The 13293-nt window shown below is 48.1% G+C and overlaps 1 protein-coding gene across 1 annotated transcript in view; it reads right to left on the bottom strand.

Moving 5' to 3' along the window:
* Positions 1–13293, bottom strand: part of FRMPD2 (FERM and PDZ domain containing 2) — a 91765-nt gene that overhangs the window by 26518 nt on the left and 51954 nt on the right. The window contains exons 16-20 of the mRNA XM_025880923.2: positions 8754–8970; positions 4785–4885; positions 3514–3606; positions 2063–2170; positions 1856–1972 (exon numbers count right to left, since the gene is read on the bottom strand). Of these exons, the coding sequence (XP_025736708.2) occupies positions 1856–1972; positions 2063–2170; positions 3514–3606; positions 4785–4885; positions 8754–8970 (636 nt within the window). The remainder of the gene's footprint in view (positions 1–1855; positions 1973–2062; positions 2171–3513; positions 3607–4784; positions 4886–8753; positions 8971–13293) is intronic.

Genomic DNA, 13293 nt, shown 5'->3' with positions numbered 1-13293 from the left:
CTCCCATACCCTCCATGAGAGATGAGGATGGAACTTATGATTGAATTAAAAAGTGAAGCTGTACAATGTGAGCCCGCCTCACGGAAATACAAGCTAGGAGACCTTCTGTGGGGAATGAAAACTCAATCTGCTGTAGAGAGTGATGGCTCCCCGTGATGGGAATGTTATCTTCTCGTCCCTGACCTCCAGTGTAGAGCACCTGCCCCAACAGCAAGCTAACCGGCTAGGAATTCACGGCGGTCAAGCCTCCGCAGCTGTGTAATGAACCCCAACTGTGGTGAAGCAGAGTTACCAACAGGGGACTGGGGCCCTAGGGTGGAAAGACATGTAATTCACAGGCATTATGGGAAAGCCATTGTCCAAAATTCTAGTGTGAAACTGGTTTGAGCCTCACAGACTTTGGGGGCTCACTTGTGACACCTTCCATCACAACGGCCAGCCTTGAACGACACTGAATCATTCCCAACTCAGCTGCATTGTTTCCTGACAAAAAGGATGATTTGATGCCTCCTTTCCATCCTGGTCCTGTGCATGTGGAGGGAAATGCAAGGAAGGCTAAAATATTATGGTAAGAACAGTGACAGTGTTGGGAAATGCAACAGAGACTGTGAACTGGGGCTGGTGTTTCTCAAGAGCTGGGGCCAAGCCCCTGGGTCAGCTCCAACCACAGGATGGAAGGCACGTGCTGAGGTTCCAGCTTTGCCACCTCCCAAGCCCTGTGCTTGGAGCAGCTGCAACACCTGGGAAAACCATCTGGCCACGGTGTAAACGTGTGCAAGAGGGCGAGGATGCATGTGGTTTTCAGAGGGCAAGGCAAATGGGGTGCCTACATTGAAGACGTAGAAAATGTTGGTTGGTGTGATGTGAATCATTTCTGGACATAAGGGGAAATTGTCCAGATACCCTGGAGTGTGAGAAAGAAATCTAGGAGCCTGAATTCACAGGCAGTCTGTGATTAAATTTCAGGATCATTCAACCAAAACTCAGTGGTGATTCCAGGTAACCAGGAGGGAAAGAAACGTTAACATCTCTATTACTTCTTTTTTTTTTTTTAAGATTTATTTATTTGAGAAGGGGTGGTGCTGCAGAGGGAGATGGAGAGAGAGAATCCCAAGCAGACTCCACCCTGAGCGTGGAGCCCAACTTGGGGCTCGATCTCACGACCCTGAAATCATGACTTGAGCGGAAATGAAGAGTCAGATGCTCAACCAACTGCCATCCAGGTGCCCCGCATCCCCCGTTACTTCTACCCACCTTCCCAAACCTGCTCCAAATAAACATAATAAGATTATTGTTTGATATGGGCAATTATTGCTCTCTCGTACTTACCTAAAGGATAAATAAAAGCATCTTTTAAAAGACTTTACTGTTCTGGATAATCTCCAACAGGCCAAATCTTAACCAGTTAAGACCAGCAAGCCAGCTGTGTGAGCTCACCGTCAAGAACAGCTCTCCGGTCTCCTCCCCAGCTGATTGCCACACCCAAGCCCCAACTACGTAGAAACTCTGGAGCAGCCACTTTCCATAAGGACTTGGGTGAGAAAATGACTGTCCTCCCTGTCACGCAAGCAAAGCGGGCAGAAAACCACGCAACAGTTGGACGGGCCATATCCAATAAAGAAGTGGGGTAGGCCGCTCCCATCGGGCAGAGCAAGCAACAGCAGAGCCCAGTCTGCCCGTAAGGCTGCCAGGCTTTTTATGGATTTGTGTCACAACGGTGCTCCTTTGCAAGCCACCACCAGGAGAAAAGCAACGTCAAGCCCAAGTAAACTTAAAGGTCTGGCACCTCATGGTAATAACAAACTGCTGAAGATAGAAGAGGTTCTCCAGCTTCTGAACACAAGTGAAGACGTACCTTTTGACTGAGAAATGATTAATTCTATGCTGTCAGGAGAATTCTGAATCATTCTAACAGCCATGTCGAACGTGAAGCCCTCCAGACTGATGTGATTCAAGGCTAGTATCTGCCCTCCTGGAAAAATAAAACATCTCAGTCACCCCATCAAGGAAAGAAAGAGGAGTTCCTGAAGGCAAAGTCTCTGACAATTTCAAAAAGATGTACCTGGTTTGATCTTTTTAGCTTTTTCAGCTGGTCCCCCAGGTATAATAGAAGATATAAAGATGCCAGGGTCAGCTTTGCCAACACCTTCTCCCTCGTTAATGACAAAGCCTGTAATCCAATGATATTTAATAAGACAATACTTAATGATTTTGCAGCCCAGAGAGGTTAGGTTATTTGCTTGAGATCGCACAGCTGCCAAGTGGGGCTACTGCTATTTCTAGCTAAGTCCTCTGAGTCTCAAACAGCTCTTTCCACTCTGCAAGGCACATGGAGGAAAGTTGACTGCCCCCCATTAGTAAACACAGCTAAAGCTAGGAACACCACCCATCAATGTGCACTGGATTTTGCCCCAGTAGATAATCAGAAATAGGAAAGAGATATTTTTTTTCTTTTAGTATAGTTGACACACAATGTTACATTAGTTTCAGGTGGGCAACCCAGTGATTCAACAAGTTCATACATGACGCTGTGCTCCCCACAAGTGTAGCTGCCGTCTGTCCCCATACATCCCTGTTAGAGTATCGTTAACTGTATTCCTTATGCTGTGCCTCTCATTCTCCTGACTTACTCATGCCATAACTGGAGACCTGATCTCCCACTCCTCTTCACCCATTTTGCCCAACTCCCCACCCCCCTCCCCTCTGGGACCATCAGTTTCTTCTCTGTATTTATCAGTCTGATTCTGCTTTTTGTTTATTCATTTTTTTTTTTTTTAGATTCCACATGGAAGTGAAATGATATGGTGTTTGTGTTTCTCTGTCTGACTTATTTCACTTAGCATAATACCCTTTAGGTCCACACACATTGTCTCAAATGGCAAGATCTTATCCAGAAAGAGACGATTTTTAAGAGTATCTGGTCTCAGTGTTTCGTTTCTTGTGTGGTTTTTCAGGGCCTTTAAATGTAATAAACAATAGATGTGAAAAGGACTGACTATTCCGTCCCGTCACTAAGAATCTAAGTATGCTAGAGAAAGGTTACATGGTATTAGGATAAAAAGTCTCTTTCTTTTTTTTAGAGAGAGAAAGAGAGAGAGTGGGGGAGGGGCAGAGGGCGGGAGAAAGGAAGAATCCTAAGCAGGCTCCACGCCCAGCACAGAGCCAGATGCAGAGTTCCATCTCATGACCCCGAGCTCATCACCTCAGCTAAAATCAAGAGTCAGAAGCTTAAGTGACTAAGCCACCCAGGCACCCCTAAAAATCTCTATCTGTCATGTACTTAAATTCTCAAGATATGAACCCCCAAATTTTATCAGGCTTAAAAGGAGAACTTTGCCCCAAAATTCCCATTATTTGTTAGGGACACTTAAAGGGAAGAAAAGGGAGTGATCACTGAAAAAGGCAGGGAGAGAGGCAGGAGAGGGGAGTAGAAAAGTCAAAAGGGGAAATGGCACACGCCTCCCTTCTGTGTGGAGGGAGAGACCGGGTCTCACCTGCCAGAAGCCCTCTTACCGAAACCACCATGTGGATCGCGGGTCAGAGTCACGTGCACGATTTCCCGTTCCGGCTCAGCTATAAAGCCCTTTCTCCTGTTCTTTTGTGGCCCTAGACAGGGAAACAAAGCCCCACGTTGTGCTTTTTCCCCAAATTGTCTGAGACCTCATACAAAAGGGGTAAACAGTATTTTACACACGCACATGTGCTCACACACACACAATGCCAGGAATGGATCACAGAACACGCACTTCTGATTCCCCTCACTGGGTGGGTGTGCTTGCTTCGGCAGCACAATACCCTCACTGGGTCAGCACTGGCTCATCAAGAACAGAGGCAAGAGTGGGGGCAACGGACCCGGGGTTTGTTTTCTCTACAACTTACTATAGCTACTTTTTCCTGCATCGGTCTCGGGACAAGACAGAGTTTAGCAGAGATGTACTTGGGGGCAGTGAAAAATAACACTAAGGCTAGAGGACAGAGATGGGTTAGCAAAGCCTTCCCCTCCTGGGTCTCTAATAATCAGAGGCAACATGGCCCCACGGATCAGCAAGGGCACCCTGCAGGGTTTCCCCCCAGAGCTTGGGTCTTGGAGGGGACCCAAAGCATGGCCCTGAGGTTGTTCTGGGCAAGCTGGAGTCCTGGGGTGGAGCGCTCCAATGCTGACCCCACAGAGCACTGGGCAAATCCCCCAAATCTGACCCACCACTCCACGCTCTCTCCACATCTCTCCCCCCACCCCCCACCCAGGGACCATAGCAGAGCCTGATGACAGTTCATGGTAAAGAGCTGCCCAGTGGTGTTCCAGAGTCAGTCCCCAGAGTGAAGGCTAGCCAAGTCTAATTTTCCCTAGTTCTGGAATCTTTCTGTCTTTACTTTCCCTGGGGTCTTCCCCAGAGGATGTATGACAGAGGAGAACGTTGCCTACACTGTCTATGTTTCCTGGTAAAGAGTGAGAGCTGATATTCTGGGTCCGTGAAGATTGGAACTGAAGTGGCCAGTGTGTTTCTAACCACACCACTCCACAGCAGGTTGTCCTCGTGCTGGACCAGAGCGCTGAGGACCTTCACCCGCACTAACACATTTCAGATCCACCTGCCCAGCCCAAGCCAAAGGTGGACTGCAAGGGCTCATCCTGACCATAAGTAGTTTTGAAATTAATTTAAAAAAAACAAAAAGTTTGTGACTATTACTGGGTAGGCAAAATGAAGTCGAGGCAAAAGTTTTCAAGCAAGCGTCACATGTCAGGTTTCCTTTTTCCCAAACCCGGCCCACGCCCCAGCCCATACCCCTGTGCACGCTCTCGACAGGCAGCCCGGAGACAGGGTCACAAGTCGTTGGCTTCTGGATCAAACAGATGGTCTCCAGCTGCTCCCGACCCGCACCAGGGCTGCAGGGAAAGGCCACAAGATGAGAAACAGTGACTCTAAGAGGCACCTTCCTGGCATTTCTGAGTCTGCATGGTGGCCTGGGGAAGGCAGCCCCATCAGCCAGGAGACCCATCGACAGACCCCATCATGGGCTGACCTGGTTGTCAGGAGTGTACTGGGAAGAATAGCTTTGGGGTCTTTCTGTCTCAGAGGGGACCCTAGAGTCCCCCAAGCCTCCTATGAGACTCCTCCTGTCTCTCCTTCCAGTTGGATATGTGCCCTTCAAAACCTCCTTTTCCTTAACCAGAAAATAGGAATAATATTATTTCCCATGCTTGTGAAATGATAGTACATGTTTGGCTCCAAAATAAGGTAGTAAGTATGGAGCTTAGTGGGTCCTGAGTTTTTGTTGTTTGCTTCTGTTTTGAGTCGGGCTGGACACACTCCAGCACCCCCTCAGTGATGCCCTGCAGTCTCCGCACAGTAACTTACCTGCTTGATCCCTGCAGGCAGGGGGTTGACCACCCCCTCATCATACCAAGCTTAAAACAAGACCCTTTCATGCAGGCACGCAGCTGGCCCTGGCTGAGCCAGTATTCTAGTAAACAAAGGGTACACTATGCACTAGGAGAATAATGAATTCAGGGGTGACACTGCCCCGTCCCGCAGGGTCAGCTGTGCACAAGATAAGCTACACGGAGGGATGAGCAAAGTAGAGAGTGAGAAGGAAGAGTAGATGCACAGCTGCCAGGGCTCAGAGCCCTGGGAAAAAAACAGCGCTGGGCCTCCTCTAAAAAAAGGAAGGCCAGGAAAGCCACCATCGGACAGATCTGGCCCTTCCTCACCCAGACTGGCCCCAAGCTAGTTAGCTCACACCCGCCCCACTGCTTCAGGCAGCCAGACGAAGGCAGGGATGTAAGCGTGGGCAACCTCCCACTGAGCCTCTCCCTGGCCCCTTGGATCTGTGACTCCGAGGGCTCTTGGCATGGAGCCTGACACTGTCCAGAGGGGCCAGAGCTCCAGAGGGAAGAACAGTAGTGAAGCGGGAGAGAAGGCAGGTGCAAGGGCGAGGGGCAGGCACAGAGCCATTCTTCAGAGATTAGAGATGAGGCCTCAGTCTGCCTTGACTCCTGTTGATACTGTGCATTTCAGCAAGTTCAACCCTAGCTGACTGAGCACCTGCCAGGTGTCAGGCCCTGGGTGGTAAGCCACTGAGACTAAAGGTGGATCTGACGTGGGCCCTGCCTTCTGGGAGTCCCCAGCCCACTGCAGGATGTGCGGTGGGGGCCTTTCATACCAGGCAGAGCCAAGCAACCTGCCCAGGACAAGGCACGGGCTTTAGAGGAAGGCGACATCCGAAGTCCTGGAGGGGCCAAGATCGGCTATGAGGACATTTGGGAGGGCTTTTGCAGGAAGGAAAGGACTGTTTTGCCCCAGGTTTCCATGGCCCACCTGATCTGGCCACAAGTGCCCCTTCTGCTTAAGAAGGCCGTGGTGCTTACTGCCAGCCACAGAAGGGCAAACTGCAGCAGTGAGAGGGATCAGAGTCACGGGGGCAGAAGGTAGAATGGTGGTTCCAGGGACTCAGGGGGGAGGACGGGGATTATCGTTTAATGCATATAGTTCCAGCATATGCAAGCTGAAAAGAGTCCTGGCGCCCTCCTCCCCCACTCTCCCCACCTTGCCTAAAAGTGTGAGAGAGCTCATGCCTCCCGCAGAGAGCGTTCCAGCAGAGGGGGTGGGAGCCAGTACGGAAGTGTCCACGTGCCTGTCCCTCAGACGGACAGTTCTGGGAAGCCTTCTGTACACTTGTCTTTGGAAGGCAGGCCTGGATGCCCACACCAGCTACTTTGATGACACTGCCCTCAGGGTCAGAGGGGGAGGGAGAGGGACAAGCGGACTCCAGGCTGAGAACAGAGCCCAACGCGGGGCTCGATCCCACGACCCTGAGATCACAACCTGAGCCGAAACCAAGAGTCGGATGCCTAACCGACTGAGCCACCCAAGCGTCCCCCTGCCCTCTTTTTTCGCATTTTCCCTCCCTGTCTCGCTCTCCCTACTCACTCCTGCTTCCTGGCACCACCTCCACAAAGCCAGCTGCACCCAGTCACGGTCTCAAGCTGTGCTTCTGGGGACCTTCCAGCTGGCCAAGGACCCAATTTCCCTTTTCACGTAAGGGTTACCAGTAACCTCTGGGGTGAGTTATTAAGGGACCTGAAAATGTGGTGTTCGTAAACTAAAATTAGAGTGGTGGCAGGGTTTACTGAGGCCTCTGATTCAGCTTTCTATTGAGAAGGCTGGCTGCCACGCAGTGCTGTGGAGGCCCTACTGTGTGAGCCCACTGGCAGATCCCTGCAAGCCCACCACCCTTGGGGAGGATCCTTTGCAGTCAACACATCCTCAAGGTGGCCTTGAGTCAGTCACAGTTTCTTCAGGCTTTTCATCGAGAACATGTTGTCAAGTACTATCAACCCGAATGACAGATGAAAAACGGCCACACACTCTTTGACACTCCCACATCAAGAGGTGGAGCCTCTTTCTGCTACCCTTGAATTTGTGCTGAGCTGGGAGTACTTTGACCGAAAGAGGCTGGCAGAAGCGACACCATGTCAGCACTAGGCCGAGCCTTTAAGAAGACTAGAAGCCTCACCTTGGGCCCATGGAGCCCTGAGCTGCCAGGTAGGAGCCTGACTGCCTGGCTGGAGGCACCATGTGGGGAGGGCCCGAGGCCACAGAGGGAGTGACACTGTCCCAGCCATCCCTACCAAGGGGCCGCACGTGTAAGTAAAGCCATCTCGGAGCCTCCAGACCAGTCCTGCTGAGCACCATCAGTGACCCCAGGCCATGCCGCACGAAGAAGAAGAGTCACCCAGCGAAGGCCTGCCTGAACTTCTATCCCACAAAACTGTGAAAGAGAATAACAAAATGACTGGTGTTCTAACTAAGCCACCGTGCTTTAGAGTGTCCTCTGTTACACAACAATTCGTCCACCAGCAGTCTGGCTCCATCATTACTGATTTCATTTGCACTGCATGGTGACGCACATTTGCATCAGTAGAATTTGGGGCAATAACCTTCTAAGAATTACTTTGGGATATATAATATTTATACATATAAAAGACTTCTAGGTAGGTAGCTCCAGACAGACAGACATCACAGTTCAGACGAATCATCCATGCCCTCTTGCTGAAGGAAATGTGTAACTCGTTCCAAAAAGCAGCTCCTCCGGCAACCTTCAGTGGTCACGTGCTGCCTGTGTGCATCTCTGCTATTTCTAGAATTTGCAGTGTAAGTGTAATCCAACTTCTAGGCTATTTTTAAGTTTATGGATCCATGTGTTATAATGGAAAGTTGTGTTTCGGAGCTCATTATTTTCACTTACAAATTAAATGACAAGTCATCCATCCGTAGAGAAAGCAGCATAGCGTAGGGGTTAGGAGTCTGCCCTCCAGGGCCAGCGGCATGTGCTCGAACCCCGAACTCTCCATTTCTTCCCCGGTACAACCGGGAGAATGATAGAAACCACTCCGTAGGGCAGGGCAGCTGAGGGTAAAATCAGTTGATGTGTGCAAGTACTTGCAACAGGCCCTGGCTCATGGTGACACCGAACAGGCTTATTATGACCCATTTAGTTCGTCCTCCTTGGTTTTGTCTCATCACCTAGTTCGTTCTCCACCAAAACATAGAGCAACCGCATGGGGGATGGGATGTGTGCCCTGCAGACTTCAGCAGAGTCTTTGCCCAGGGCCTTCCTTCACGAAATTTCTATGGAATTGATACTTCCCTTTGACATCTAACCTCCTTTAAACAATTCCTTCAGGGACGGAATGCTCCAGAGTGCCGACTACAAAATGGTTTGGGTTCAGAGAACAGATGTGTCAAACCCACCTGCCTCGGTTTCCCTGTGCCGCAGTCCCCTTGCTGGTTTCCACAGTGAAGTTATCCAGCGACGTGGGCAGCAGGCCCCCTGCGGTGGCCTCCAGCCTGGGCGTGGGTGTGAACAGCGCGTTTTCTGAGCTCGACAATCTCTGAATCCAAGTGAGACTCTTGGACTGGGGCAGGTGTGCAAGACTCATATTGGGCATCTGTACACATTTATCATGGCCTGAAATATGGGAGAAAAACATGAGCAACATAAATACAAAAAGCATGATGCTGGATCTTTCACTCTTGGGGCAACAATGCATCACAGATCCCAGGTTCTATTGTTGCTTTTCTTTCTGCACAATCTGTCCTCAGGCTGACTCAGGATTCTTGCAATTAGTCCCAAGGATGCCAAGCCTTCCTAATGAGCACTCACTAGTGAAAGCAACCTCAGAACATAGGAAGGGAAAGGAGATATTCTCCCTCCCCCTGTAGCTGATGGCCCCCAGCCAAGGTTCTGATGGGTGTTAACATTCATGGCAATGTCGCAATAAAACTTGTAGAAAGAGCCTGGTATAAGATTTACTGCCACCATCCATTCTGCTCTCTGCCTTTACAAAACCGTCCCCACAAACGTTGTAACAAATGGACCTTCGAATTACCTGGGCTCCAAGATTAGGCTCTGGCCCATGGAATATAATCTTTAACCTCTACACAGTTTAGTTTTCCTGGTAATAATATTTAAGATCCAATATTCTGAAATATGAATATATATCAGATGTATTAAGTCTCCCAGCCTTGAGTTTCCCTTTCTTCTTCATGCAGAAAGATGTAATAAATGGCTCTAATGAAGTCCCTAACTTCAGACCACGCATGTAAGTGACTCTCACCACTATTCATATCATTCATAAGAAATTGAGATTTGATGGATAGAGTCCTTAAATTAACTAGGCTTTATAAAGCCCAGTTTGTATTGTGAAAAAGGAAAATGATGACTAAATTCTGGCCATCTGTTCCCTGCTAAAACAGAAGGAAAAAACGTTCAGGCACATGGCGCCTCTGTGGCTCTGGTTTTGTGTGTGTGTGTGTGTGTGTACACGTGTGCAAAGCACGGTGAAATGCTTCCATGTCCGGGGGTCTGTGAGCATGTATTTTCTCAAGCAGAAACCCCCCCTTATCTATGATGGTGTCTGGTCCATGGCCAGGGCTGTGTCCCCTGAAAAAGGTAGTCTTTCAAAAATACTTCTTCAGAACTTTCTGTGTCTGTGAGGCATTTGGTACTACCATTCATACACAGTGGGCAAAAGAGAACAAAGCATGGTAAGCAATTTGAATATGACCTGCAGCTTTTGCATGAGTTGTATAGTATCTCACACTAGAGCTTGGGCCCATTCAGACACAAGGCAACAACGGTAACATCAACACCAATGACTCATCATGTATGCTGAATGCTTATTACGTGCCTGGTACAGTGGTCAGCACGTTATCTATACAGTCTCCTTTAAGCCTCACAATAACCCTGGTGGGGTAGATATTATTATACCCATTTCACAGAGGAGGAACTGGAGGCTAAGAGAGCTAATAATTTGCTCAAGGTCCCAGGGCTTGCAAGTGGTAGAGCAGGACCTACCCTGGAGTCGGCTGACTCCACAGTCCACACTAGAAATGGAAGAGCCCAGGACACAGAGCCAAAAACAGCAGTGTAGGAGATTCATCCGAGACATGCCTAGCCTTCTGATCACTGGGGCCCAAAGGGACAGTCATCTCAGGCTTAACTATGGACCTGAGCCATCTTCACGTGCTCTGCAGCCTGCAAGACAGCACACAGTGTAGCTGGAGAGTAAAGTGGAGGACTCAGGGCAAGACATAAGTCAAGGTTCAGGCCAGATTGGGGAGAGTCTGACATGCCTCTCACAAGGACAATGGGATTGTCCCTGCAGACAGCAGAAATCCCCTGCAAATTTGCAGTGTGGAAGAACACGATCATATCAGTGCTTTTAAAAGGTCACTTTGAAGGCTGAGAGCAAGACAATTAAGGGACATGACTGCCATTGGCAAGTCCCTTTGAGAGCACTCGGTGAGAGGTGGGATGTGACAAAAGGATGCAGGTTGGGAACCCCCTGCCCCCTGCCCAGTTTCTTGCAGAGTGGGTGGGTGGTCTCAGTTGAACAAGACAAAGATCATGGTGGTGAGAGTTATATGGGAGGATGAGATCAATTGTAGACAAGCTGAGTTTGAGGACCATATGGGGCCATCAGATGGACATGGTCAGTTCTTAGCTGGATGCAATCACTGAAAACGGGGTCTGCAGAAAGAGTTTCTAATACAAAGACATTTTTTTAAAGGCAAAGAAAAATTATCTGATTGTTCCAAAGAAGACATACAAATGGCCAACAGGCCAATGAAAATGTGCTCAATATCACTAATCATCAGAGAAATGCAAATCAAAAGCACAAGAAGACGTCACACCTGTCCAAATGGTTACCATCAAGAAGACAAGAGACAACGAATGTTGGCGAGGATGTGGAGAAAAGGGACCCCTTGTGCACTCTTAGTGGGAATGTAAACTGGTGCAACCACTCTGGAAAACAGTATGGAGGTTCCTCAAAAAGTTAAAACTAGAACGACCATATGATCCAGCAACCCTACTTCTGGGTATATACCTGAAGGAAATCACAACACTACAGTGAAGAGATCTCTGCACCCCCATGTTCAACTGAAGCACTATTTACAATAACCAAGACATGAAAACAACCTAAGTGTCCATCAACACATGAGTGGAAAAAGAAATGTATACATGGATATAACATACACACACACACACACACACACACACACACATATAATTTAAAACATATATATGATATTTTTCAGCCGCAAAAAAGAAAGAAATCCTGCCATTTGAGACAACTTGGATGGACTCTGAGGGTATTCTTTTAAGTGAAATAAGTCAGAAAAACAAATATTGTATATTCTCACTATATGCAGAATCTAAAAAGCTGAACTCATAAAAGCAGAGAGGAGAATGGTAGTTGCCCCAAGCTGAGGGGGGTGGTGAGGGAAATGGGGAGATGTTGGCCAGAGTACAAACTCCAAGCTATAACATGAATAAGTTCTGGAGATCTGATATACAGCATGGTGAGTATAGTTAACAATATTGTATTATATCCTTGAAAGTTGTTAAGGGAGTAGCTCTTAAATATTACCACCACACAAAAAAAATTGTAATTATGGGAGGGAATGGAGGTGATAACTATCTTATTGTGGTAATCATTTTGCAACAGATAGGCATATCAAACCATCTCATTGTACACCTTAAACTTATTTATGTCACTAATAATTCAATAAAGGTAGAAAAAATAGAAGAAAATAGCATCACATTGACTCAGCTCCCAAAAAAGAAAAATTGTCTGAAATAACCCTTTTAATGCAAATGCTGGATTCCTGAAAATTCTTATGACGGTAGAATTTGGAGTTAAGAGAACACTATATTATGAGCAAAGTAAGCTTAGAAGGACTAGTTTCACAAGTGAGCCTGTAGAGACCTTTATAAATATTTTATATTCACTGGTATCAGGCAATAAAAGCAATATTGATGACATTTCACACTGTATCTCAGCAATAGCAAGACAATTAATTTACATTCATTATCTCCACTTCCCTGCAAACACCCTAAAACTGCCACTCTGTGATTTCAGTGAAATATTTACAATTTATTTGAGTTTGCTGCTAATCATAGGTCCCCTTTATGTTCTATGTTTGGTTCTGCATCCAAATGCTCAGTGATTTTGTTTCCTGATTGATCCCATATCCCAGACCCCCAGAACCCAGTGTTCACTGTCCCCCCCGTGAACTAGCTAGCACGTAACCAAACGCCCGCGAGCAGGAGCTGCTATTACTACTCACACGGAGCAATGAACACGGGACACGGAGCTAGAAACGTCACACATACTGTCCCTCTAAAGCCTACCAGACACCGGTGTGCTCACCCAAGGACACTAAGGCTCAGAGAAGGGAAGTGAGTTGCCTCAAGTCACACGGCTAGTAAGTGTCACTGCCCCGAGTCCACTGGGCTCCAGGGGCCACATTCCAAATGAGGGGTTCTCAAACTCTTATGTGCATCCAAACCCCTGGGTTCCTTTTCAGATGCAGCTGTATTCAGTAGGTCTGTATGGGGCCTGAGATTCCGCAGCCCTAGCAAGCTCCGGGGTGATGCACACGCAGAGACCACTGTATGACTATGAAGGCTAAAACCACTATATTAGATGGTTCTCTTTTCTAACTAAAGAAGAAATCGTGCTTAGAGATCAACAGCAAATGTGATCCACCCAAAGCTCAACGCCAAACCTCCCTAGTCCTAAAGTCCCTGTTCTGGGAGGATACAAAAGGCTGTACTGGCCGAGTGAAGGGCATAGGCACCAGGCCTCAGGGAGTGCCACCCAGCTGGGCCGTTACTTCACTTCTGCGAGCTCCAGTCCGCTTCCGTCAGTAATGCTCGTGCCTCGTTAGGCTGCCTGACAAGTGCAGTTTTAGGAAACAGTGTGTTATGAGCATACATGAGATA

The sequence above is a fragment of the Callorhinus ursinus genome, unplaced genomic scaffold, assembly GCF_003265705.2.
Source record: "Callorhinus ursinus isolate GAN/ISIS: 27379988/994484 unplaced genomic scaffold, GSC_fseal_2.0 scaffold20, whole genome shotgun sequence".
Classification (NCBI taxonomy): domain Eukaryota; kingdom Metazoa; phylum Chordata; class Mammalia; order Carnivora; family Otariidae; genus Callorhinus; species Callorhinus ursinus.
The sequence above is the reverse complement of the archived record's forward strand: the minus strand, read 5'-3'. Positions and strand labels throughout refer to the sequence as shown.